This window comes from Oncorhynchus mykiss, chromosome 1 (assembly GCF_013265735.2).
Source record: "Oncorhynchus mykiss isolate Arlee chromosome 1, USDA_OmykA_1.1, whole genome shotgun sequence".
Classification (NCBI taxonomy): Eukaryota; Metazoa; Chordata; class Actinopteri; order Salmoniformes; family Salmonidae; genus Oncorhynchus; species Oncorhynchus mykiss.
In genome coordinates, this window is record NC_048565.1 from 44,155,876 (window position 1) to 44,182,866 (window position 26,991).

The following is a 26,991-nucleotide window of genomic DNA, read 5'->3' on the forward strand; positions in this document are numbered from 1 at the left end:
TAGCATAAACAAAACAAATAAACCAGATAATCAAATGTTAGTACCAATATATATTAATTTAAGTAGAATTGCAAGTAAACAAATATGTTGATGGGTATTATAAATGCTTGGTGGATTTTTGTATATTTTAATACGCTGCGTAAGTAACAGAACACCCCTCCTTGCGCCGAGGTGGTAGCACCACCCCATCTGTTCAGCTCTTGTGAAATTCTGATTGAAACAGATTGTAACTTGCTAGCTAGCACTCTCCGGACCGGGTTGGAATGGCAACTGACTGGATGGAACATCAACAGCAACTTTTGTCATTTATTTGAAGGAAGTTTCAATTAAGGAGGTTTTACACAAACCTTGAGGAAATTATTTCTAATGTGAGAAACAAAGTTATACAATTTTCGGTCCGAAAATGTCCCAGGGATGTACAATTTCTGTGGAAGAGATCCAGTCTTGGTGGGAAGTCCCCGCCATAGCCCACTTCTGTTCGCTGTTCAGGACTGCATTCAACCTACCAGACTTTGAAATTGAGGTAAAGAAGTTATGGAAAATACATATAGAATTTTGGCAGACATTTTTTTTCTATTTTTGACTGCAATTACAATTAACTTAATTTTTGCCTCGTAGAATGCGTTTGTAGGGTAGTTGAAAAGTACCAACAGTTAACCTTATAGCTCATCTTACTATTCAGAACTTCTCTGTTTACCTACTGTAGCTAGCCAAGTTAGCTAACGTTACTGACTAGCTAGTTAGCTTGCAAGTGCCTACAGTAGCTAGCTAAGTCAGAATGTTTGAAAACTCGTTATTAAGTCCCAGTTGAAATAAACGTGAACGTTGTATTTCATGGTATGTAAATGCTGTTACTTTGTATAACAAGCCATGTAACGTTAGCGACACCAATGGTTGTATTTTGATAACAACATTAAATAGCTAACGTTTAGTTCTTGCCAGCCGAAACAAAACCATGTGGTGGGATCCATTTGTTTTCATTTGGTGAAATCGAACGTTTCGCTCGTGTTTATGGCCATCCATAGTAAATCGCACGTCTATGTCCAAACGTTAACCAAGTTATAGATTAAAACGCATGTATATTATATCACCGTGAAATAGCTCGAAGTTATAGCTATTTGTAACGTATAATTTATTAAGACGAGAGCCATAACTATTATCTTTAGCGAATACTCTCAACGCAATAAATCACATGCCCGTGAATACAGGGTACTGTTACTTGCAGGTTGTATCTTACTCGCTTTTGATCCACTGTTGCCATGTTTTTATCAAATAGTCAAGTTCATGACGAGAGTTTCGAGTTTGTCTAGCAAGCCATCTGGCTTGGGTAGCATTTGACATTCTGCCATTGTTTTTATTATCTCATGTTTTAACGTTAGAATGATGAAGCCGTCGTTCAAAATTCTTGTTTTCTATGAAGCAAACAGAAATGCATGTCGAGCGTCGGCGTTCATTAGTCGGTCATTTCGCGCGTTACTTTACTATGTGGGAATAATTTAACGTATTACACTTCTGTTACATAATTAAACTTTATCGGTTTCTAGCAATTCCTACAGTGGTGTCGTTTGCTGCTCCATAATGATCACTGCTTGGCTGATTTAGTATGCAATAATGGGGATTGTTTGATCCATCGAAAAATGATGGGACTTGAAGTAAATTTGTAAGGTCAACAGCCCCCATTACCCATCCACCCCCACCCCTCTCGGGAGTGAAAATCACACGCATGCATCGCTTTGTTATTGGATGAGGGATAGGGAGGGAAGCATCACCTCTAGTTTGTAGGAAAGTTGATATTATCTGTTAAAACTGTTAACGGGATATATATGAATGCATGTGAATATAAAGCACAATATTGCAGCAATCGGCGAGTGATATTATGATACAAACGCCCCGATTCTGTAGAACTCCGTTTTGCACAATTGGGTCTTGCGCGTCTTGCAGCCACTGCGAGCGATAGACTATCTATCTTTAACCGCATCACTAGGCACAGATCATTTGTGCTGCCTTGCCTGCATCCAATGTAGCTGATTTCGAGGAACATCTTATTTGATGGATCGTGTAAGTCATTGACGCATATCAATAACTACATCTATGATGGTGAGGTTTTGATAGCAGTGCGAATGCGCACCATAAACCGAGCCACCGATTTGTGACACTTTTTAATTAATACATTTGATGTCTTAGTCAGGCACACTCTTTGTTGTCCAAGGTCACACGTCTATTGTGCTCTGGGCAATAAAGTTAAGAGTATAACCTATATTTCTGAATTAATGTCAAAGCCCTTCATTTAATTGATATAGCCAATTCAATCTACTTGCCACTTAGTGGTGAGAATCTGTTTACCTCCATTTAAGAAATACTTCTGGGATTATGTAAAGGGGGAGTGTGCATATTCTAATCTGTTTTTGTCACTTTTAATTGCTGGAAGACATTGTAGAGAGTACAGATTGTATTGTGCTGTCTTTGAAACAGTAATTTAGTTGATAACACTATCTGGTACATTTGCTTAACATGTGGAAGGGTATAGTTATTCTCAGAATGTGCTTAACTTTGTTATGCATATTAATAAATGTGCCTTCTCACACCGCTGCGGTGTGCAATAATTCCCTGGTAACGCACAGTCTTTTGTGTGTTAATGCTCCCTTAACCACTTTGCTGTCAGTATAGACCCAGTCGGTATTAGAATGCAGCCCTTGCCTGTGGGGAAAACATCCTGGGGTTACCCCATTGGTTTACAGCAGAAACTACATTTAAATCTAAAGATTACTTTTCAACATTCCCTGCTCCCGAGCATTCTCAGTACTTAGAAAAACTTAATATTGTAGGGCTTCTCTTATGCCCCTTTTCACAAAGGTGCTAGCAGTCATGTGAGTGATTGCTAGCTAGCCAAGACCAACAAAACAAACAAACTGACTATACAGATACAAATAGTGAGTGGAGTTTAGTATAGTCTGTTTTATAATAAGTTAAATGTCTCACCTGTGATGTTTTCCCACACACATAAGCTACATGTAGCCTACTTGGACACCGGGTCCCCACATTTCCCTCTCTTCCATGTCGAGTAGCCTGAAGACAGGGCTCTTCTCACAGGCTTTATGTCCCTGCGTGGGAGCATCGCAAACCATAGGTCGGGGTATTTGACCTGCTTACATGTACATTGAACAACACTGCAGCTTTTCAGCATGTTTTGTTAATTCTGTATAACTAAAAGCTCTTTTACAATGGGAAATTGTGGTTTAGGGAAATTCCTTATTATGTGAATATCTCTTGTTTAGCTGTCTATAAAGAATCAAACTTTCTGTGATATTGTAATGCAACTACATATTTAGGGTGTGTTTGTAAATTTGCTCTGGCTATCTACTCCGATTTCAGAGTAGTGACAATGTGCTGACTAACTTATGAGTTAACGAATGCTCGACACCTGTTGAATATGGCCGGTGTTAGTAAAAGTCAGTAAAAAAATTGGTGCCTGCAGCACAGTTACATGCTGACCAATCTGCTCGTGTTGCAAAATAAATGTACACATCCATGTTATTCAATCATTGCACCCACACTACTTGCGTGCGCCAACAAGTGTCAGCGTTGCCAGGCACAAAAATAAAAGTCTGTTCTATTCGTGAAGCTGAACGCGATGCAAGTCCTGCCTCACCCATCTCCTCATTGGTTTATAGAAGTAGATACCCATGTGCCATCTCATTATTAGTTATCCCCAAGTGGGTGATTGAAAGATTAACTAAGGTCGGCCAGTTGTGGTAAAACACCTTATTATGAAAGTTTGATGCCAATCGCCGTAGAAGGGGCCTGGAAGGAGGAGAGATTGCTAGAAAAGATTCGGGTGACTGTTTTGTGTGGCATAATTGTTGGAGTAGAGGACCTTGTGCATTTCAGGTAAAATAACAACTCAACGTTTGTATCCCAGGACAAATTAGCCGGCAACAGCAAGCTAGCTAAATAGGACAAATTAGCTAGCTAAATTGCCATAAATGTTTTATTTTCTCCCCAATTTCTTGGTATCCAATTGGTAGTAGTTAGTCTTGTCTCGTCGCTGCAACTCCCGTACGGACTCGGGAGAGGCAAAGGTCGAGAGCCATGCGTCCTCTGAAACACAAGCCAACCAAGCCGCACTGTTTCTTAACACAATGCACATCCAACCCGGAAGCCAGCCGCACCAATGTGCCGTGCCGGCTGCGACAGAACCCTGGGCTCGAACCCAGAATCTCTGGTGGCACAGCTAGCAGTGCCTTAGACCACTGCGCCACCCGGGAGGCATTTAATGCTTTTTCGACCTGTCCCAAAATGAACATAATTGGTTCGGCGTTTGTTTTGATATATCAACCTGCGTGTTGTGATTGTGTTTGGTGTGGGGAGACAAAATAAATTTGCGCACAATGGCGTGGTGTTAGTCAACAATGCTCTGGATAACAACTCAACCAGCTCTACTAGGGTCAGTAAAATGGTCAGAGAGGTGTTCCGTCATTTGTGTGTGGAAGTAACTAGCTAGCTAGCCTACGTTAGCCAGTTAGAACGGCAGTCAAGCACTCATGCCGAGGTCAGAACGCTCGGAAACAACCCTACTCCTCAGCCAGAGCGTCCAGTATGCGCTCTGAAAGGGAAACGCTCTGAATTTATGTAAGGACAATCTGACAACACTCTGAATTTACGGCACTCTGGCACTCAATAGTGAATATACAAACGTGCCCTGAGACTCCCTGACGTATCAAAACATTTGTTCTGAAGTGTCTGTCCTATATCTAATGACAAAGTGAAACCTGTTTTTGCTTTGTCATTCTGGGCTATTGTGTGTGTATTACTTTGAAATGTTTTATTTAACCCATTTTTGGAAATGGCTGTAATGTAACAAAATGTGCAAAAATTCAAGGGGTCTGAATACTTTCCAAATACAATGTATATAGCTATAGCCAACGCGATATCACTCTCAACCAATCTGATATATTCATTGCATAACATGACGTGTTTTAGCGGCTCTGACATCAGTCATTTGGACATTATAATTGCAACTTAATTGAACTTTTTTTGTTTAAGCATTTATTAATAAAAGCAATGTTTGTCTGAAAGCCTTACACAGGTAGGCTATTTATACACTGGCCCAAATGGAACTGGGCTTAAAGATTGCCGGTTCTCCTCACTGTTTGAGACAAACTATGCCCAATCGGTGAATTGTGGTCCTGGGTGATCTAATGTGCTACATTAGCTTGTCTATAATGGAACAGAGCTTAGTGAATGGCTCTGTTCCTCATTTGGTTTGTTCTGTTTTTAGCCCTAATGTCTGCTCTTAAATGGCAGTGCTGATAAAAGCAGGTGGCTTGCTCCAGTAAATAGCACACAAATCCAGGTTTAAGAGGATCTAGTGTCTTTGATGTCTCCTTGTCTATGGGGTGATCATATGACCAAACCGGAGTAAATGATCAACTGAGATGAGACTAAACCTGTGTCTCACTTGACTGAACGGAGAGCCCAAGCACTTAGGGAGATCACTTCAAGCTCTTCCTGTATTCACCAGCATGTATACATATGTAGCCTAAATCAATTGTTGCCCAGACTAAATCTAATTACAATATTTTAATTGAAGGCATTTTAGCCTTTAGGCCTACATCTGGGATGTGAGTTGTAGTTTATAATGCTCAATATATCTGCGAAGCCTTGAGGATATGTGGCCATACAGCTAGGATGTTCAAACTATGTTCGACCTGTTTGGATGGACTCCACGGTTCAGAGTAGGTTTGAGAGAGCCCCCTCACTGGTCGTGTGGAGAGAGGGGTTCCTCTGAGGGATTTCTCCTGGATTTCTCCTGGGGCTCTGTGTTAAGGCAGGGGGGACACTCTATTTTTCCTGACACTGCATACCATGAGATACCGTGGAGGCAAGCAGGCCTACAGTAACATGGTAGTCTTGACGAGTCCAGTCCACAATTGTCTCTGTCTTGAAGAGTAGTCCAACCAAAATGTTCCTTGTCTTAAAGGTTTCCGGTTGAAACACCTATTTTTGGGTTTGATTAATTACGGCCAGTAACTAAAATGCTTTTTCTTACCAAATCCTAGAACGTGAATAACATTCTTTACATAGAAGATGCAACCAGGCTGTTTCTTTGAACTCCACCACCACAGATCTTAGAAGATACTCATTTCCTGTGTTCGTACTGTCTGAGTCTTAGTGCTGCACAGAGCTAAGTGCCACCATCTGTGAGCATTGAGGTTGGGTTAGTTAAAGGAAAGATGACTCTATTTTGAATATTATCGTTTTTGTGCATCTCTGAGCGATGTTCTATTGATCCTCGGGATTGTTTCATGTCTTCGTGTATCTGAGCTATTGCCGTTCAAGCAAGTATAAATACAGCCTGTATGATGAGTTTTGCGTCTTTCCGTTTTAAAGAGTTGATGTGGAGGGTGGCAGGAAGGGGCTGTCATTCCCCTGACAGAATGGTCCGTCCTTCCTTTGGTATCGAGTGCTGGGTGATTTGAGTCAAACCTAGGTCATCATTTCATAAGTCTGCCTGTCCAGCATTTTGGACACAGCAACGCATGTCTCAGGGAGGCTGGTCTTCCACATTCTCTAACACTGGATGCACAGGTTGGTCAACATTGTGGCCACTGAGCACTTCAACCAACTGTCCCTGACACATTCATTGGCTCTTGTTACTCTTCTGGTTGTGTCCTCTTCTGTCAGAATTGGCAGTTGGGAGGAAAGCAGCGGTCAACGCAAGTCTCTAAAATGCTTCGTATTGTAATTTGTGCTTGGCATCACTCATTTTGAGCATCAGTTGCAGTTCTGTATTCGGATGAGAATTCACAAATGGGCATTCAATCGGCAGACAGTGCTCTGACTGTGTAGCTACTTTTCTTCAATACTTTTTTTCTCAGTGTAGCCTACTTTTAATAGGTAAAATGCAAGATTTACTTCAAGCAAAACATTGGGAAATGTAGCTGGCTACATTCTGTCTATGATAAACAATATGATGGTCATGCTCATTTACTTGTGTGGCTGCTAGCCAAATAGCATTGTATTTCAGTTGTCATTTGATGAGAATTAAGCTATTTTCTGCCAAAATACATAAGTGCAACACATTATCTGTGGAGGAAAACTATTTGCACGTCGATCTCTTGATGGTTTGTTTTAAAAATGCATATTTTTGAACTAGCCCTTATGAGTAATGGGCTTCTTGTGTGGAGGGAGTATATAAAGAACAGTTTTAGGCCTATTTTGTTACCTGTCATCTCTGCAGAGGAAATTATCAACATGCTAGAGAGGCAAACATGTAAGGATTGACTTAAAGAATGTATGTAATGCCTTTTCCCACAAGGTAGGGAGGGGCCTTAGCTCTACATGGGTCAAATAGCTTGTCTCTTGGTCATAAAGCTCAGGATGGGGGGGAATGGCTCAGTGGGAAGAATGCACTGTGGATTTTTACCAGGAGCCCTTTTAGGAATGTTACAGAGCAGAACTTTTGTACCTTGTGAAATCGCTACCAACTGGACATTAACAAATCCAGTGGGAAGGTGGTGTTGTCGAGCGGCTCTTCTTTTCTGGGCTGCGGTTCCGGTGGGTGATGATGGAGATTTTTCTTGGCAGGGTCACAAAACGGCCCCTTGCACTTTGTTCCCCTGTTACACTTCACTGTCGCTCCCAGTCTCCCCTGGCCAAAGGGAGAGGGACTCTGCAGGAAGAGGCCTCGGCCAACCTGGCCGTCCCCCTGCTCCTTTGTCTCCGTGGAGGCACGCTTGATTTCCTGGCAGTGTGGCTGTGAAATGAGCCCTGAAATCTCAGACTCCAAGCCTCCCCTGGATCCTCCAGGATGTGCCTTCCAGTACTGCCAGCCAGAGCCCATCCTTCTACTGGAGAAAGTTACATATCGGGATATTATTTGTGACAATATGTCGTTCTGAAAATATCACACTATTTTTGTGCTAGTTTGCTGTCCCTGGACCAAAACTGCATTATTTTTCATTCCTAGCTTGTTCTCAATCTTTTTAATTAGGGAGCCAATTTTGTTTTTAGCGCTTTTGTTTTTATAACTGATAACTTGTTCACATGGCTCTCTTGTCCCTCTACAGCAGACACAAACTCAACAAAAAAAGAAACGTCCTCTCACTGTCAACTGCTTTTATTTTCAGCAAACTTAACATGTGTAAATATTTGTGTGAACATAAGATTCAACAACTGAGACATAAACTGAACAAGTTCCACAGATGTGTGACTAACAAATGGAATAATGTGTCCCTGAACAAAGGGGGGGTCAAAATCAAAAGTAACAGTCAATATCTGGTGTGGCCACCAGCTGCATTAAGTACTGCAGTGCATTTCCTCCTCAAGGACTGCACCAGATTTGCCAGTTCTTGCTGTGGGATGTTACTCCACTCTTCCACCAAGGCACCTGCAAGTTCCTGGACATTTCTGGGGGGGGAATGGCCCTAGCCCTCACCCTCCGATCCAACAGGTCCCAGACGTGCTCAATGGGCTTGAGATCCGGGCTCTTCGCTGGCCATGGCAGAACACTGACATTGCTGTCTTCCAGGAAATCACGCACAGAACAAGCAGTATGGCTGGTGGCATTGTCATGCTGGAGGGTCATGTCAGGATGAGCCTGCAGGAAGGGTACTACATGAGGGAGGAAGATGTCTTTCATGTAAGGCATAGCGTTGAGATTGCCTGCAATGATCACAAGCTCAGTCCGATGATGCTGTGACACACCGCCCCAGACCATGATGGACCCTCCAACTCCAAATCAAACCCGCTCCAGAGTACAGGCCTCGGTGTAACACTCATTCCTTCTACGATAAAAGCGAATCCGAACATCACCCCTGGTGAGACAAAACCGCAACTCGTCAGTGAAGAGCATTTTTCCCCAAGTCCTATCTGGTCCAGCGACGGTGGGTTTGTGCCCACCTACCTTACAACAGGACTACGAGCCCTCAGTCCAACCTCTGTCCGCAATAGGCTGAGAGTCTGAGCACTGATGGAGGGATTTTACGTTCCTGGTGTACGTTCCTGGTGTAACTTGAGTAGTTGTTGCCATCCTGTACCTGTCCCGCAGGTGTGATGTTTGGATGTATCAATCCTGTGCAGGTGTTACACGTGGTCTGCCACTGCAAGGATGATCAGCTGTCCGCCCTGTCTTCCTGTAGCGCCGTCTTAGGCGTCTCACAGTACAAACATTGCAATTTATTGCCCTGGCCACATCTGCAGTCCTCATGCCTCCTTGCAGCATGCCTAAGGCAGATGAGCAGGGACCCTGGGCATCTTTCTTTTTGTGTTTTTCCAGAGTCAGTAGAAAGGCCTCTTTGGTGGCTTAAGTCTTCATAACTGTGACCTTAATTGCCTACCATCTTTAAGCTGTTAGTGTCTTAACGACCGTTCCACAGGTGCATGTTCATTTAATTGTTTATGGTTCATTGAACAAGCATGGGAAACGGTGTTGAAACCCTTTACAATGAAGATCTGAAGTTATTTGGATTCTTATGAATTATCTCTGAAAGACGGGGTCCTGAAGGGACGTTTCTTTTTTTTGCTGAGTTTGTATGGTGTGCAATATGCTTAACATCAAGTCGCAATGATCACAGTATCAAATTGAGATGCATTGAATTGTGAGAATCGCAATACATATCGTCACCTAAGTATCATGATAATATCGTATTGTGAGTTTCCTGGCAATTCCTAGCCCTATTGGAGATGTATTTGTCACTGTGCTGGTATTTGGTTCAGCGTGTCTGATTCCATACATCTTCATCAGCTGTCTGACGTTATCTGGAGAGCAGCAGGGAAATTGGCCTCTTTCTGGGGCTGTTTATTAAACTTGAGACAGGCAGAGGGATGAGAGCGAGGTACTAATTTGCTTAGAGGGTGAATCGATTAAGAGGCAGGCTGAAGGCGGACGAGACTGAAATCTGTCTGCTTCAACTGCTGATATCTGCACAGACAATACACTGAAATAGGTCCTGGTCTGTAAAAGATCAGGGGCCTTCTGCTCTTTCCGTTCCTTATGGAGCCAACCTACTGTGGAGAAGAGCCATAGGACCTGACCAGGCAGTTCTCAACAAACTGAAATTAACAAGGAATGTAGTTTTCTAGGTCCTTTCTTTTACCATTTTGCATGTTTATTGTTCTGAAGCCACTGAACGCATTTCACAACCACTGCACTCTAATTCCTACTTTTAAACAAACTCCCGCCGCCATTAGGGCTGGGAATTCCCAGGGACCTAACGATACGGTATTATCACGATACTTAGATTCCGTTACAATATGTATTGCGACTCAAGATTCCAAATGAATTGCGATTTGATACTGCAATTGGAACATCAAAACATTTCTCACTATATTTTGGGTTATCCACCAACTGCACACAGTGGGTAAATAAGCGCTTTAGTGATATCACTCACTATTTGATATTAAACTCTGCTTAATTAGGTCTTTGATCTTTGTGAAATACATCAATCAGAGAACCTAAAGTTCTCAAACAGCCACATCATAAGTATTTTGTAAAGAGAAAGAGAACCCACCTTAATCGGCCGATTTTAAAATAATAAATATATATTTAAAAATAATAAATAAAGGTATTTGTAATTATAATTACAACAGTACTGAATTAACGCTTATTTTAACTTTATATAATACATCAATAAAATCAATTTAGCCTCAAGTAGATAATGAAACATGTTCAATTTGGTTTAAATAATGCAAAAACAAAGTGTTGGAGAAGAACGTAAAAGTGCAATATGTGCTAACGTTTCAGTTCCTTGCTCAGAACATGAGAACATATGAACGCTGGTGGTTCCTTTTAACATGAGTCTTCAATATTCCCAGGTAAGAAGTTTTAGGTTGTAGTTATTATAGGACTATTTCTCTCTATACCATTTGTATTTCATATACCTTTGTTCTTATAGGCACTTTAGTATTGCCAGTGTAACAGTATAGCTTCCGTCCCTCTCTTCGCTCCTCCCTGGGCTCGAACCAGCAACACATGACAACAGCCACCACATCGAAGCAGCGTTACCCATGCAGAGCAAGGGGAACAACCACCCCAAGGCTCAGAGCGAATGAAGTTTGAAACGCTATTAGCGTGCGCTACCTAGCCAGCCATTTCACTTCGGTCACACCAGCCTCATCTCGGGAGTTGATAGGTTCGAAGTCATAAAAAGCGCAATGCTTGACGCACAACGAAGAGCTGCTAGCAAAACGCACAAAAGTGCTGTTTGAATGTTTACGCGCCTGCTTCTGCCTACCACCGCTCAGTCAGATACTCATGCTTGTATGCTCAGTCAGATTATATCTGACTGAGGACACGCTAGACAGGACACGCTAGATAATATCTAGTAATATCATCAACCATATGTAGTTAACTAGTGATTGATTGTTTTTTAAAAGATAAGTTTAATGCTAGGTAACAATTTACCTTGGCTTACTGCATTCGCGTAACTCCTTGTGGAGTGCAACGAGAGAGAGGCAGGTCGTTATTGCGTTGGACTAGTTAAGGTTGCAAGATTGGATCCCCCGAGCTGACAAGGTGAAAATCTGTCGTTGTGCCCCTGTCATTGAAAATAAGAATGTGTTCTTAACTGACTTGCCTAGTTAAATAAAGGTGTAAAAAAATAAAATCGGCGCCCAAAAATACCGATTTCCGATTGTTATGAAAACTTGAAATCGGCTCTAATTAATCGGCCATTCCGATTAATCGGTCGACCTCTAGTGCAGACAGTCCAGTGTATTTTACCAAGACACACATGGTTATTCATGTTCTGAATAATTCAGTGGGTCTTTCTAATATTTCATTAACAGTGTAACCTAATACATTTTTAGATTTTTTTGCAAATGTATAAAAATAAACACCTTTATGTAAATAAGTATTTAGACTCTTTGCTATGAGACTCCAAAAAAAAAAAAACTATCCTCAGCAATCTACACACAATACCCCATAATGACAAAGCGAAAACAGGTTTATAGACATTTGCTTTTTTATTCATAATAAAAAACAGATACCTTGTTTACATAATTATTCAGACCCTTTGCTATGAGACTTGAAATTGAGGTCCGGTGCATCCTGTTTCCATTATCATCCTTGATGTTTCTACAACTTGATTGGAGTCCATCTGTGGTAAATTCAATTGATTGGACATGATTTGGAAAGGACCACACCTATCTATATAAAGTCCCACAGTTGACAGTGCATGTCAGGGCATAAACCAAGCTATGAGGTGGAAGGAATTGTCCGTAGAGCTCCGAGACAGGATTGTGTCGAGGCACAGATCTGGAGAAGGTAACCACAAAATGTCTGCAGCATTGAAGGTCCCCAAGAACACAGTGGACTCAATCATTCTTAAAGGAAGAAGTTTGGAACCACCAAGACTCTTACTAGAGTTGGCCACCTGGCCAAACTGAGCAGTCGGGGGAGGAGGACCTAGGTCAGGGAGGTGACCAAGAACTTGATGGTCACTCTGACAGCGTTCCAGAGTTCCTCTGTGGAGATGAGATTAACTTTCAGACAGAACCATCTCTGTAGCACTCCACCAATCAGGCCTTTATGGTAGAGTGGCCAGACGGAAGCCACTCCTCTGTAAAAGGCACGACCGCTTGCTTGGAGTTGGCCAAAAGGCACATAATGTACGCGGGCCATGAGAAACAAGATTCTGGTCCTTACCCTGTAAGCAGTCAATGACTAACTTCTCTGAACAGGGGAAAAAAAAATAACATCACAAATCTCTGGGATTACATTACATAGGATGAAGAAACTACTCTGAGCCGCAGCTCCATACTACTTGTCAGACAGAGAGCTGATACTATACACAGTGTGCAAAACATTACAACACCTTCCTAATATTGAGTTGCCCAGAAAAGCCTCAATTCGTCGGGGCATGGACTCTACAAGGTGTCAAGCTTCCCACAGTTGTCAAGTTGGCTGGATGTCCTTTGGGTGGTGGACCATTCTTGAGACACACAGGAAACTGGAAAAACCCAGCCGCGTTGCAGTTCTTGACACAAACCAGTGCGCCTGGCACCTAGTACCATACCCCGTTCAAAGGCACTTAAATCTTTTGTCTTGCCCATTCACCCTCAATTGTCTCAAGCCTTAAACATCCTTTTTTTAAAACCTGCTCTAACCACCCCTTCATCTTTACAAGCGGTCACCAACCACTCGATCTTGATCAACTGGTCGATTTCCAAGGCATTCCTAGTCGATCGACAAAACTGTAAAGAACACAGTCTTGCCTTCCTGTTTTTATTTGTCTCATGCTGTTGGAGGTAGGTGCACGCCGGGTAGGCAAAGTGTTCTCATTTGAAACCAGATGGGCCTTCAGTGCTGCTCTTTCCCTCTGCTGAGACTGACCATCAGATGCAGGCACCATCAGCCCAGTAAAATGGAAAGCAAATTATTGAAATGTTGCTCACTCGGCTGTGCCTCAAGTAATACAATGACTGATCTATTACCGGTGTCGTCATACAGTGGGGCAAAAAAGTATTTAGTCAGCCACCAATTGTGCAAGTTTTCCCACTTAAAAAGATGTGGCCTGTAATTTTCATCATAGGTACACTTCAACTAGGACAGACAAAATTAGAAAATAAATCCTGAAAATCACATTGTAGGATTTAATGAATTTATTTGCAAATTATGGTGGAAAATAAGTATTTGGTCAATAACAAAAGTTTCTCAATACTTTGTTATATACCCTTTGTTGGCAATGACAGAGGTCAAACGTTTTCTGTAAGTCTTCACACACTGTTGCTGGTATTTTGGCCCATTCCTCCATGCAGATCTCCTCTAGAGCAGTGATGTTTTGGGGCTGTTGCTGGGCAACACGAACTTTCAACTCCTTCCAAAGATTTTCTATGGGGTTGAGATCTGGAGACTGGCTAGGCCACTCCAGGACCTTGAAATGCTTCTTACGAAGCCACTCCTTCGTTGCCCGGGCGGTGTGTTTGGGATCATTGTCATGCTGAAAGACCCAGCCACGTTTCATCTTCAATGCCCTTGCTGATGGAAGGAGGTTTTCACTCAAAATCTCACGATACATGGCCCCATTCATTATTTCCTTTACATGGATCAGTCGTCCTGGTCCCTTTTCAGAAACTGTTTCTAACCCCAAAGCATGATGTTTCCACCCCCATGCTTCACAGTAGGTATGGTGTTATTTGGATGCAACTCAGCATTCTTTGTCCTCCAAACACGACATATTGAATTTTTACCAAAAAGTTATATTTTGGTTTCATCTGACCATATGACATTGGGAGAATCTTCTTCTGGATCATCCAAATGCTCTCTAGCAAACTTCAGACGGGCCTGGACATGTACTGGCTTAAGCAGGGGGACACGTCTGGCACTGCAGGATTTGAGTCCCTGGCGGCATAGTGTGTTACTGATAGTAGGCTTTGTTACTTTAGTCCCAGCTCTCTGCAGGTCATTCACTAGGTCCCCCCGCGTGGTTCTGGGATTTTTGCTCACCGTTCTTGTGATCATTTTGACACCACGGGGTGAGATCTTGCGTGGAGCCCCAGATCGAGGGAGATTATCAGTGGTCTTGTATGTCTTCCATTTCCTAATAATTGCTCCCACAGTTGATTTCTTCAAACCAAGCTGCTTACCTATTGCAGATTCAGTCTTCCCAGCCTGGTGCAGGTCTACAATTTTGTTTCTGGTGTCCTTTGACAGCTCTTTGGTCTTGGCCATAGTGGAGTTTGGAGTGTGACTGTTTGAGGTTGTGGACAGGTGTCTTTTATCCTGATAACAAGTTCAAACAGGTGCCATTAATACAGGTAACGAGTGGAGGACAGAGGAGCCTCTTAAAGAAGTTACAGGTCTTTGAGAGCCAGAAATCTTGCTTATTTGTAGGTGACCAAATACTTATTTTCCACCATAATTTGCAAATTCATTAACACCCTACAATGTGATTTTCTGGATTTTGTTTCTCATTTTGTCTGTCATAGTTGAAGTGTACCTATGATGAAAATTACAGGCCTCTCTCATCTTTTTAAGTGGGAGAACTTCCACAATTGGTGGCTGACTAAATACTTTTTTGCCCACTGTATAGTCTACCTCAAGTTTTGTTAAAATGGTCCGAACAACAATGCATTGGTAGGAATTGCAATTCAAGCAAAGCCAATATGCGGCGATAATGTATTGGGCCTATAGCCTACTGCACAAACCTCATTTGCCACAGTACTGGTTAATAGGTTAATTTTGCATAGGCTTGCTTTTGTTGTTTAAAAAAATAAAAATCTTGAGTGGTTGATCTTTGCTTGCATTTTGACTGATCTTGACTCATTGGTGTCCACTGATCTACACGGATTGGATTTAACAAGTGGCCATTAAGAGATCATAGCTTCCACCCGGATTCACCTGGTCAGTCTGTCATAATGTTTTATACAGTGTATGTGATTGGTGTTGGGGGTCTGTGGATGGCTTTTGACAAACTTTGGTCCAAATCGAATGTTAGGTACTATATTTGAGTATATATTTGAGTATATATTTGAGTATATATTGAGTATGAATCCTATCAATTTAAGTGGCAATTATTTTTTTTATAGGTGGAATCATTACCTTAATTTCTCAAATTATATTTCAATAAAATGATGCATGTATCTTAATCGGATTCTAACAAACTATTTCAGAACAATCTGATGGTGGATGTCAATCCTTTTTATTGTACTTTTTGAGGTGGACTGACCCTACTAAGTTGAGTACATTTTTTAAATATTGTTGAATTATGTTTTGATGTCTGGATTCCGTCCGCATTCTCCGCACCACAGGTTTTTATAGGGCCTATGTCTCTCCCCACCCAACTTGGACTGGGCTGTTCAGTGTGCCAGCGCTAAATAGCCTTTTATTCATCTAGCTACCAGAGCGGAGCGGCTCCAGCCCTGGCATCACCATGACTAAACCCCAGATGGTGGCTCTTTCTTTGCCTTCCCTCTAGAGGGTGGAGGTGCTGCTGTCTGGGTGCTGCTGCAGCCTGTCTTGACTTGGTGGGGGCATCTATTCTTCCTAGGCCTGTGCCTGATTGGAAAGGAAGATTTAGTCCTATTAGAGAGGGGAGATGAGTGAGCAAGGCCTCTTGTCTAAAAGCAAATGGATTAGAGTGAAAGATCTATAGAGTTTGTGACATCCCCCAAGTTTAGACTGTGCCCTCTGGTATCCGCTGATTTGCAGTGTGTGGATTATAAATCGGAGATAACAGTCACTTAAAGCGTGCTGCTGGAGTCTGGGTTGAATTAAGGGCTTTGATGTGAGGGTGTGGGGGGGCCCTCAGTGGAGCTCCTGGGGTTTTTGGGAGGAAGTGAGCGTTGGTTGTGGGATCTGCGCTATCAATAAGGAATAGATCAGCTGGCCATGTTGCAGCCAGCGTAAAGCTGCATCTTGAAAAAGATGAGCGGTTGCAGCGGTCATAGCTTTACCTTTTTTAACCCTGGCCTGCTCAGCTCTTTTGTCAGCCACACAACAATAATGAGAATTTCATCATCCCAGTGTGTTTTATCGTACCGTCTCAGCTGAATCCATCCAGAGTTCTCTCGTAGCTCTGCGCTTCACACCACCCAGCCTCCCAACACATCCCACTCCGACTCATCCTCTGAATGTGCCACACCTGCAACCCTCACACGGCTATGTTGGGTAACTCAAAGCACAATCCTTTTCACACCCTGCTGTAATCCCTCAAGGATATGGATCCTTCATTAATACACAGGCACTCATACACACATTCTTAGTCCTTCAGAGTGCATGTCTCTCTAACAACCATGCCCAGGCATATTGTAAGAGCCAGCTCCCCTCCCCCAGCTGTGATTGACAAGTGAGAGGAGCAGTACATGCATGAGATGGTTTCACATCAGGAGATGGGGGGTGAGGGTCACGTACACTGGGGTTTGTTTCAACCAGCTCCATTGTTGCTGCTCCCCATGGCTCCCTCTCTCTGTCTCCAGTCTGGGGCAGCCTCTACCCTCGCTGCTCTGCTCTCTCAAGGGCTCCTCTTGTTGTTGACTTGTAGAGAAGATCGAACATAGTAGAAGGTACGTTACTTATATGCTTCTCCGAATCAGATTTAGTCTAGGGGGAATCCTTGAACGCCAGCAACAACTAAGCCTAACTAATATGTATTTAGTGTGCCTGGCAGCCGTGTGTTTGCGTGCCACGCTCAATAGTGTGACGCAAGATCACACATTAAGCAGGTAAGAGCGGGGTGGGAAATCTTTCGGGCAGGAGTGCAGTGCTGTTTGTTCCTCCCTCAAGATGACAGGGAGGAGGGTAGAGTGTGTGGGGGTGAGTGCATTAACCAGTGGGAATGTCCCCACCGCCTCAGACTGGGAGAGGGGGTTTGCTGTTTGTGTGTGGGGAAGAAGTGTGGGACTAGGGCTAAGGGAGGAGGGTGTAAGGTGGTATAGATGGGTACAGGCTTGAGTCTATAGTCAGAACGGCCTTAAAGTGTTCTAAATGATTCGCGCAAGCATGCGTTTCTCTGTGATTTGTTTTAAGTCAATGTTTCCTTGTCTTTAGTTGGCCACATGATCTTCCCTGTAAGTTATGCTGTACTTTAGTGTTTTTAGTTTCACCTGTTGCTCCTCCCTAGTTCCTGTCTCACTTCACTGTTCCGTTGTCTCACTTGTTGCTGTTTCCCCTGTCTCACTGCTGCTGTTCTCATGTTGCTGCACTTCTAGTCCTACCTCTGTTCTCCCATCTGCCTCGTGTTGTTTTCTCTGGCCCAATGCTCCCTCCCTCCTGCCTCCTCCAACCACATTGGTTAGAAACAGTTTTTTTCCCCTCTGTAGGGCCAGCAGGCTAAATGTTAATGGGCCCTGTGTGAGTGTGTGTTGGTATACAATGTGGGAAATTAGACCATAGGTGGTTGGCGTAAAGCAGGAAACTCCAGTTCTGGGGGGGGGGGGGGGTGTTTAACATGTTTACCCGTGTGGTTGTTTAGGAATGAGCCTTCTGGTGCTGCCTCATCTCCTGTGCTTAATGATCCACACCCAGGGTGCTCTGCTGTCTGCATGGCAGTGAGCACAGCCCAGGAAAGATCTGCCCAGCCACCTGTCACAACTGGCCCTGACATTGACTGCAATGAAAATCAGCCGGAGCCCCTACTTGATCGATGGGAATCAGCAATTTGCTAAGTGTGTATGCCTCTGGTTTGCCTATGGTCATTTCCGTGTAAAAAGACCCATGAGCACCAACATGTGAAGTTTATGTGAGCATGTCAAATCTGGTGTCAAATGAAAGATAATTTCTTATAAATATAGTCTCTTAAGGCATATCCATTTTTAAAATTTTCCATCCTACAAATTTGGCTTTGATTTCTGGTCAAGCAGCTGGAAAATGGGTCTTAGACAAGATCTGCCAGAAAGTTGTTAAAAAGCTATTAGAAATGCATAAATACCCCTGCCAACTAATATCAGCATTTGTAGTTTTGGATAAATGTTTCTGCCTTCTGTAAGTTTAAGAAATGTTGCCTCCTTTACGTAATGTGGATAATGAAAGTTCGTACGGCTAAGTTGTTACTTCTATCAGTTTGTTAGTGTTTTTACTGATATCAATCTTTATGAATTATTAAGTGATTAAAACAACAATTCCGTTGCCAAATGGATAATGGAATTTCCCGAAAAATCTGTAATGGAATTTCTGCAATCGAATTCGTCACAAAGGGAATTCATAGTAGCTACAAACCACAGTTGGCTTCACAAGTTTTGACAGTACATCTCAGTAAAGAAAAGTAGAATAGAGTACACTATAATGAACTGAACTATACTATACTCTACTTTACTGTACTGAAACCTGCTGTACTGCTCTCTGTCCAAATTTGTGAAACACAGATGCCTATGATAGGTTCAGAATTGGTCGGGACCAACAAATGTAGTCTTATTTGGGGGCAGGGCACATTAAAATAATAGCCAGTGTGTAGAATAATACCCATTGTAGGTGAAAAAGTCCAATACCGTGGAATTACCCTTATGTGTTGTATGGTAAAGTAGCAGTAGAAGATAATTCACATGTAGAAGAGAATTCACATGTAAACAGTCCAGTCATTGTTTTCAGGGGCCAAATGGAGACCATAACCAGGTAGCACAGAGGGCATAATGTTAAATGTGGCAACATTGCTCCGGGGCTTCACAGCTTGCTGCAGTAAGTGCAAGATGGGGGGACCCATCACAAGTTCCAACAAACTCATTATGCATCCGGATAGGTGGTATGCAGGCAAGGAATCCGTCTTATTTATCTATCTTCTCAAGGTCAGCTATGCAACTGACTTCTCTCGATGCTCTCCAGAACGAATGCATGGCACATCCTGAGGATGTGAGGGCGTCTTCCTGTGTTATGGTGTGTGCTTTGCTGCGTGTCGTGTGGGAGGGGAGGGTTGAGTGTTGTCAGTTGATGGCTCCTGGAGGAGAGTGGGGGGAGGTAAGTGAGAAGATAAGAGCCTTCACACAACGCAGATAGGCCTCCCCTCCCCCAACTCCCTCATCTAATCTAACTGCCTGCTTGAACTCCTCCTGGAGCTGTAAACGGCATTGGCATGGAAAGCGTCTGGTGTGAGGCTCTTCAGAGAGGCCAACCTTGATACCTCGGCCTCTCTGGGTCTGCTAGAGCTCTGGGGCCGCCAGATACAGCCCCAGCGGCAGGGCTTATCACGCCAGGCTTTCTCTCCTTCACAGATATGGATTAGGCCACACATCGTCGTTGGGACACGAGCAATGATTGGGAGAACTGGGTGCGACTATATTATAATTTTTTTAATCTTAAAATGCACCTACCATGCTTCTCAGACTTTTCTGTTGATGAGAGGATCAGGCTTGTGACAGACTGAGCACGTGTCCTGTTTTCTCTGTAGTTTGGTCATGTTGCAGATGACCAGCCCCAGGAGGAGGGGGGGGCTCTCTAAATGGGAAGTGGTCTTTGACCCCGGGCTTCCCTGGCTCTACCTGGGGTATCTGCCGGCCTGTGGAGCGAGGAGCTCTGGGCCCTTTGTGCTCACTTCCAGCCAACCTGCTGTGTTAACCCACCACAGAGGCCCTGTTTACACAATCAGCAAATGTTTGTGAAGCGTGTGGGTGTTTTTCTCTCTGACCAAAAGGCTTGTGGTGGGGTTAGCCCATTGTTGACAGGAAATGTGTATTGTGTTACATGTTATGACAGTTCTATGGACCCATGACTGTAAGTCGCTTTGGATCAGGGATGTCAAATTAATTCCATGGAGGGCTTTGTGTGCTTTTTTTTTTTTTTTTTTTTTTTTTTTTTCCCTTTCAATTAAGTCCTAGACAACCTAGTGAGGGGAGTTCCTTACTAATTAGTGACCTTTAATTAATCAATGAAGTACAAGGGAGGAGCGAAAAACTTTAGATACTCGGCCCTCCGTGGAATGAGTTTGTCACATGTGCTTTGGATAAAAGTGTCTGCTAAATGGCATATATTATGCCGCTGATTTGCTCATGGCAGAGCCTGGGGTTCCTCTGCTGTGAGACAGAATTCCGGACGCCAACCTCTGACCCTGTAGTCCAGGTGTGAAGCTTCAAGTGACCCCAAAGAAATAGCTGTCCAGGAGAAAAAAAATCCTATTACAAAATAATGCTTTTTAGCCTATTGATGGAAATGCATTTGAGTGGTCATACTTATCGGTCTTTAGGTTAATTTGTGGGAATGTGCAGCTCTCATTTCATGAACGATTCGATACCCATCTAGAAACATGGGCTGCGATACAATACAGGAACGATATGTTTTACTTTGAAGCGATTTTGTTTTGATTAGGGGAAAGAAGTGATCCAATACAGTGCTATACTATTCGATGCGCTAAAATGTTTTGCATGGACATTTTCCATTTATATATGTAAAATCTGCTGCTAATGGGAGCTCAAGAGCTGTGCCTCTCTGAGCTGGGATGACTTCTCTAAACTGTGTGTGCACCTGACCTGAGCCAAAGGGCAGACTGAGCATCTACCATCCCACTATCATCTTAGGGGTGAGGACAATTTTGTGCCTCCCCCCTACCTTTTATCTGAAATCACCCACTGATTAACGTGTCATTTTTGCAGATTAAACATGTTTTGAGCTAGTACTATGTCAATATTTATATTCAGTTGAAGTCGGAAGTTTACATACACTTAGGTTGGAGTCATTAACTTGTTTTTCAACCACTCTACAGTTTGTTAACAAGAACTTGTCCTAACTGACTTGCCAAAACCACATCTACTTTGTGCATGACACAAGTAATTTTTCCAACAATTGTTTACAGACAGATGTTTTCACTTATAATTCACTGTATCACAATTCCAGTGGGTCACAAGTTTACATACACTAAGTTGACTGTGCCTTTAAACTGTTTGGAAAATTCCAGAAAATTATGTAATGGCTTTAGAAGCTTCTGATAGGCTAATTGACATCATTTCAGTCAATTGGAGGTGTATCTGTGGATGTATTTTAAGGCCTACCAGTGCCTCTTTGCTTGACATCATGGGGAATTCAGCCAAGACCTCAGAAAAAAAATATTGTAGGCCTCCACAAGTCTGGTTCATCCTTGGGATCAATTTCCAAACGCCTGAAGGTACCACGTTCACCTGTACAAACAATAGTGGGACCACGCAGCCGTCATACCGCTCAGGAAGGAGACACGTTCTGTCTCCTAGAGATGAACGTACTTTGGTGTGAAAAGTGCAAATCACTCCCAGAACAACAGCAAAGGACATTGTGAAGATGCTGGAGGAAAAAGGTACAAAGGTATCGATGTCCACAGTAAAATGAGTCCTGTATCGACATAACCTGAAAGGCCGCTCAGCAAGGAAGAAGCCACTGCTCGAACCTATAGAAAATTTAATGGCAGAACTGGAAAAAAATACAAACCTGACTTCGTTACACCAGTTCTGTCAGGTGGAATGGGCCAAAATTCACCCAACTTATTGCTTGTGGAAGGCTACCCAAAACGTTTGACCCAAGTTAAACAATTTAAAGGCAATGCTACCAAATACTCATTGAGTGTATGTAAACTTCTGACCCACTGGGAATCTGATGAAAATAAATAAAAGCTGAAATAAATCATTCTCTCTACTATTATTCTGACATTTCACATTCTTAAAATAGTGGTGATCCTAACTGACCTAAGATGGAGGATTTTTACTAGGATTAAATGTCAGGAATTGTGAAACTGAGTTTAAATATATTTGGCTACGGTGCATGTAAACTGTATTAGCATGGCATTTAGCCTTTCATTTAATGTACCTTTTGGATTTTAACTGGTCTCAAAACAGAATGGTTTGTAATTTTACGGAGAACTTCCCCTGCACTCACCTATGCCTAAATGATTGCTGTCCTTCATGAAATTGCCCTGTTCAATGAAAAATGACCAAATACACTGACTGTTTTTTAAGCAAAACTACCTAAACTATTTCTTAAGGTGAACAATCCAAAATAAAATCTGAATGATTGAAAACCCCCCAGTGAGCAGTTTGTGTTGCGTCTGCTCCAGTAGACTACACGATTCAGATAAAACACAATATTCTACAGTACATTTGGTAACGATGACCCTGCAAATTACATTGGTTGTCACTCAACTAATAAAGCCCATGATTTGACATTGCGTAAGCCATTTTACAAGCATCTGAATGAAGCTATATGAATGGTTTATTAGAACAGGCCTAGGTCTCGCTGGCGAGAGCAGCTGTGCCTCCAGCACTGTGCGCTTAGTTATCTAACAGTCATATGCAGTTACATGCATAAAATGTCTAAGCTACTGAACCGAAGTAGAGGACTCATAATTTCAGTCACAAAATGAGAGGTAATTTTCAGGAATGAGACTATGAGTAAAAAACATTAGTGGAACTGGTAATTCATAACATTTCAATCGATGACCAATGCATGCTTAATTTGGGCTCCCGTGGAATTGTTATCCCGAGTAATTTGCATAATTTAGTGGAATTTAATTGGGGCGTGCACCTTCGTTAGTCCTTATGAGTCTTATTTATCACATGTGCACGTCATGCAAATAAAGAGCCTAGTTTGAGCTGAAAGTCTGGTCAGACGGCGTGAGGTGCTGCTACAGCTCCTGTTGCTGCTGGAGTGTAATGTGATTTTTATAAGCCCAATCAGTGCAATAATTCTATATCTACATTATTTAAAAAAAAAAGGGTTACTATTTTTATTTCTCAACTGGTAATCGAAGCGCGCCTCCCATTCACCATTCAAGTGCTTAGGCAACGGTAGGCAGGCTTCAGGGCATCACACCACTTTGCAATGTGAGCTGAAAGCATAATGCCTTTTTGAAAACGTATACTTAATTGTGTGAAACCTTAACATTTTACTTAATGTTATGAGGCATTTCTTACCTTGCTTCAAAGTAGCTGAGACAAAATCCTCTTATTAAAGTGGAGGCAATTATTTAATAAAGACTTCCATAGGCCATTGAAACCAGTAGCCTATTTCTACTGAAACCAGTAGCCATGTTCTACTGGTTTTCAAATCAACTTTTTGTCATTGTCCAGTAGCCAAAGTCCCAATATTAGTCATATTAGCAATCGAAACTGCTGGCATGTGCAGTGCGCTTTTGACAATTGTGTTTTTTGGATGGTTTGTCCTCGGCGTTTCGCCTGCCATATCATTTTAACAGTTTGAGACTTTAGAGTGTTTTCTATCCAAATCTACCAATTATATGCATATCTTAGCTTCTGGGCCTGAGTAACAGGCAGTTTACTCTGGGCACGCTTTTCATCTGGATGTGAAAATACTGCCCCCTACCCAAGAGGTTAATCGGGCTTAATATATTTTATATATCATTTTTCTATTTATATGTGTATGTTATGTATGACAATTACAACAATACTGAATGAACACTTATTTTAACTTAATATAATACATAAATCTATTTAGTCTCAAATAAATAATGAAACATTTTCAATTTGGTTTGAATAATGCAAAAACAGTGTTGGATAAGGAAGTAAAAGTGCAATATGTGCCATGTTAAAAAAAGCTAACGTTTAAGTTCCTTGCTCAGAACATGAGAACATATTAAAGCTGGTGGCTCAATATACCCAGGTAAGAAGTTTTAGATTGTGGTTATTATAGGAATTATGATGTGTCGACTATATCTCTCTCTACCATTTGTATTTCATATACCTTTGACTATTGGATGTTCTTATAGGCACTTTAATATTGCCAGCCTAATCTTGGGAGTTGATGGGCTTGAAGTCATAAACAGTGCTGTACTTCAAGCATTGCTAAGAGCTGCTGGCAAACGCAGGAAAGTGTTTGAATGAATGCTTACGAGCCTGCTGCTGCCTACCACCGCTCAGACTGCTCTATCAAATGTCAAGTCATAACTTAATTATAATCTAATAAACACAGAAATACGAGCCGTTGGTCATTAATATGGTAAAATCCGGAAACTATCATTTCGAAAACAAAATGTTTATTCTTTCAGTGAAATACGGACCTGTTCCATATTTTATCGAACGGGCGGCAACCCTAAGTCTAAATATTGCTGTTACATTGCACAACCTTCAATGTTATGTCATAATTAGTAAACAGTTAGGAATGAGCCAGGCAGCCCAAACTGAACGCAAGAGAAGTGACACAATTTCCCTAGTTAATATTGCCTGCTAACATACATTTATTTTAATTAATTATGCAGGCTTAAAAATATATATACTTTTGTGTATTGCTTTTAAGAAAGGCATTGATGTTTATGGTTAGGTACGTTTTTGCAAAGATTGTGCTTTTTTTCGGTAATGCACTTTTGTTAAATCATCACCCGTTTGGCAAAGTTGAAGTAGGCTGTGATGCGGTGCCTGTTAACTAGCTTGTCCTGCGTTGCACATAAATTAACTACACATGGTTGATATTACTAGGTTGACTAGTGATTATGTGAAGATTTTTTGAAAATTTTTATAAGAAGTTTAATGCTAGCTAGCAACTCACCTTGGCTCCTTGCAACCACAAGGTCCTTTTGTCGCTGCCCTCGCATAACAGGTGGTCAGCCTGCCGCGCAGTTTCCTCGTGGATTGCAATGTAATTGGAGTCCAAAAATGCAGATTACTGATTGTTATGCTAACTTGAAATCGGCCCTAATTAATAAGCCATGCCGATTTAATCGGTCAACCTCTATTCTACACGGAACAAAAATATAAACACAAAATGTAACGTGTTGGTCCCATGTTTCATGAGATGAGATAAAAATATTCCATAAGCACAAACTTATTTCCATCAATTGTTTGCATATATTTATTAACATCCCTGTTAACTTGACAGGGGGCAGTATAGAGTAGCTTGGATGAATAAGATGCCCAGAGTAAACTGCCTGCTACTCTGTCCCAGATGCTAATATATGCATATTATTAGTAGTATTGGATCGAAAACACAAACACAAGTTTCTAAAACTGTTTGAATGATGTCTGTGAGTATAACAGAACTCATATGGCAGGCAAAAACCTGAGACACATCCAACCAGGAAGTTTCATTTAAGTGATTGCCTATCCAATATGCTCTGTCTGTGGCCAGATTGCACTTCCCAATGCTTCCAGCAGATGTCAACAGTCTTTAGAAAGTTGTTTTAGACTTCTATTGTGGAAGGGGGTCGAATAAGAGCTGTTTCAACAAGTGGACTAGGCTGTGGCCAATCAGTTGTTTACTGTGCGCGCCGTGCCTTCTTTTTCCTCTAATGAATACGCCATTGTCCGGTTGAAATATTATTGAAGATTTATTATAAAGACCCTAAGGATTGGTTGTAAACATCGTTTGACATGTTTCTACAAATTGTAATGGAACTCTTGACTTTTCATCTAGATTTTGCGCTTGTGCCTTTGGAATAGTGAACTAAACGCGTGAACAAAACGGCGGTATTTGGACATAAAATGTACGTAATCGAACAAAACAAACATTTCTTGTGGGAGTCCTGGGAGTGCATTCTGATGATCTGCAAAGGTAAGTGAAGATTTATAATGCTATTTATGACTTTTGTTGACTCCACAATTTGGCAGGTAACTGTATGGCTTGCTTTTGAGCCTGAACGCTGTTCTCAGATTATTGAATATTGTGCTTTTGCCGTAAAGCTTTTTTGAAATCTGACAGTGGTTGCATTAAGAACAAGTTTATCTTTAATTCTATGTAAAATATGTCTCTTTCATCAAAGTTTATGATGAGTATTTCTGTTATTTGATGTGGCTCTGCAATTTCTCCTGATTTTTTTGGAGGCATTTCTGAACATGGCGCCAATGTAAACTGAGGTTTTTGGATATAAATATGAACTTGATCGAACAAAACATACATGTATTGTGTAACATTGAGTCCTGGGAGTGTCATCTGATGAAGATCGTCAAAGGTTAGTGATTAATTTGATCTATATTTCTGCTTTTTGTGACACCTCTCTTTGGTTGGAAAATGGCTGAATGCTTTCTGTGACTAGTTGCTGAGGTAACGTAATATGTTCTGCTTTCGTCAGTCCTTTTGAAATCGGACATGGTGGTTGGATTAACGAGAAGTGTATCTTTAAAATGGTGTAGAATACTTGTATGGTTGAGGAATTTTAATTATGAGATTTCTGTTTTGAATTTGGTGCCCTGCAATTTCACTGGCTGTTGGCGAGGTGGGAGGCTAGCGACCGGACAGGTGTGGCATATCAAGAAGCTGATTAACCTCTTTCAGCTAGGGGACACTATTTTTATGTTTGGAATAATAACATTCCCAAAGTAAACGGCCTATTTCTCGGGTGCATATGATAGAGTATGCATATAATTGACAGATTAGGATAGAAAACAGTCTGAAGTTTCCAAAACTGTCAAAATATTGTCTGAGTATAACAGAACTGGTATTGCCAGGAAGTGGCTTCTATTTTTAAAGCTCCATGTTCCATAGCCTGCCTTCGCTCCATTTAAAGGGATATCAACCAGATTCCTTTTCCTATCACATTCTCAAGGTGTCAACAGTCTTTAGATATAGTTTCAGCCTTTTTATTTTGAAAAATGAGCGAGAAATATAACATCGCGTAGTGGATAGCTGGGTGTTCGCATGAGTTTTGCTTGCGCAAC

At 41.9% G+C, this 26,991-nt stretch overlaps 1 protein-coding gene across 1 annotated transcript in view; it reads left to right on the forward strand.

Moving 5' to 3' along the window:
* Positions 1–30: 30 nt before the first annotated feature.
* The window catches only part of LOC110523417 (cat eye syndrome critical region protein 2 homolog), a 59,982-nt gene continuing 33,021 nt past the window's right edge, over positions 31–26,991 (forward strand). Inside the window, exon 1 of the mRNA XM_021602095.2 lies at positions 31–523. Coding sequence (XP_021457770.2) covers positions 404–523 — 120 coding nt within the window. The 5' untranslated portion in view covers positions 31–403. The remainder of the gene's footprint in view (positions 524–26,991) is intronic.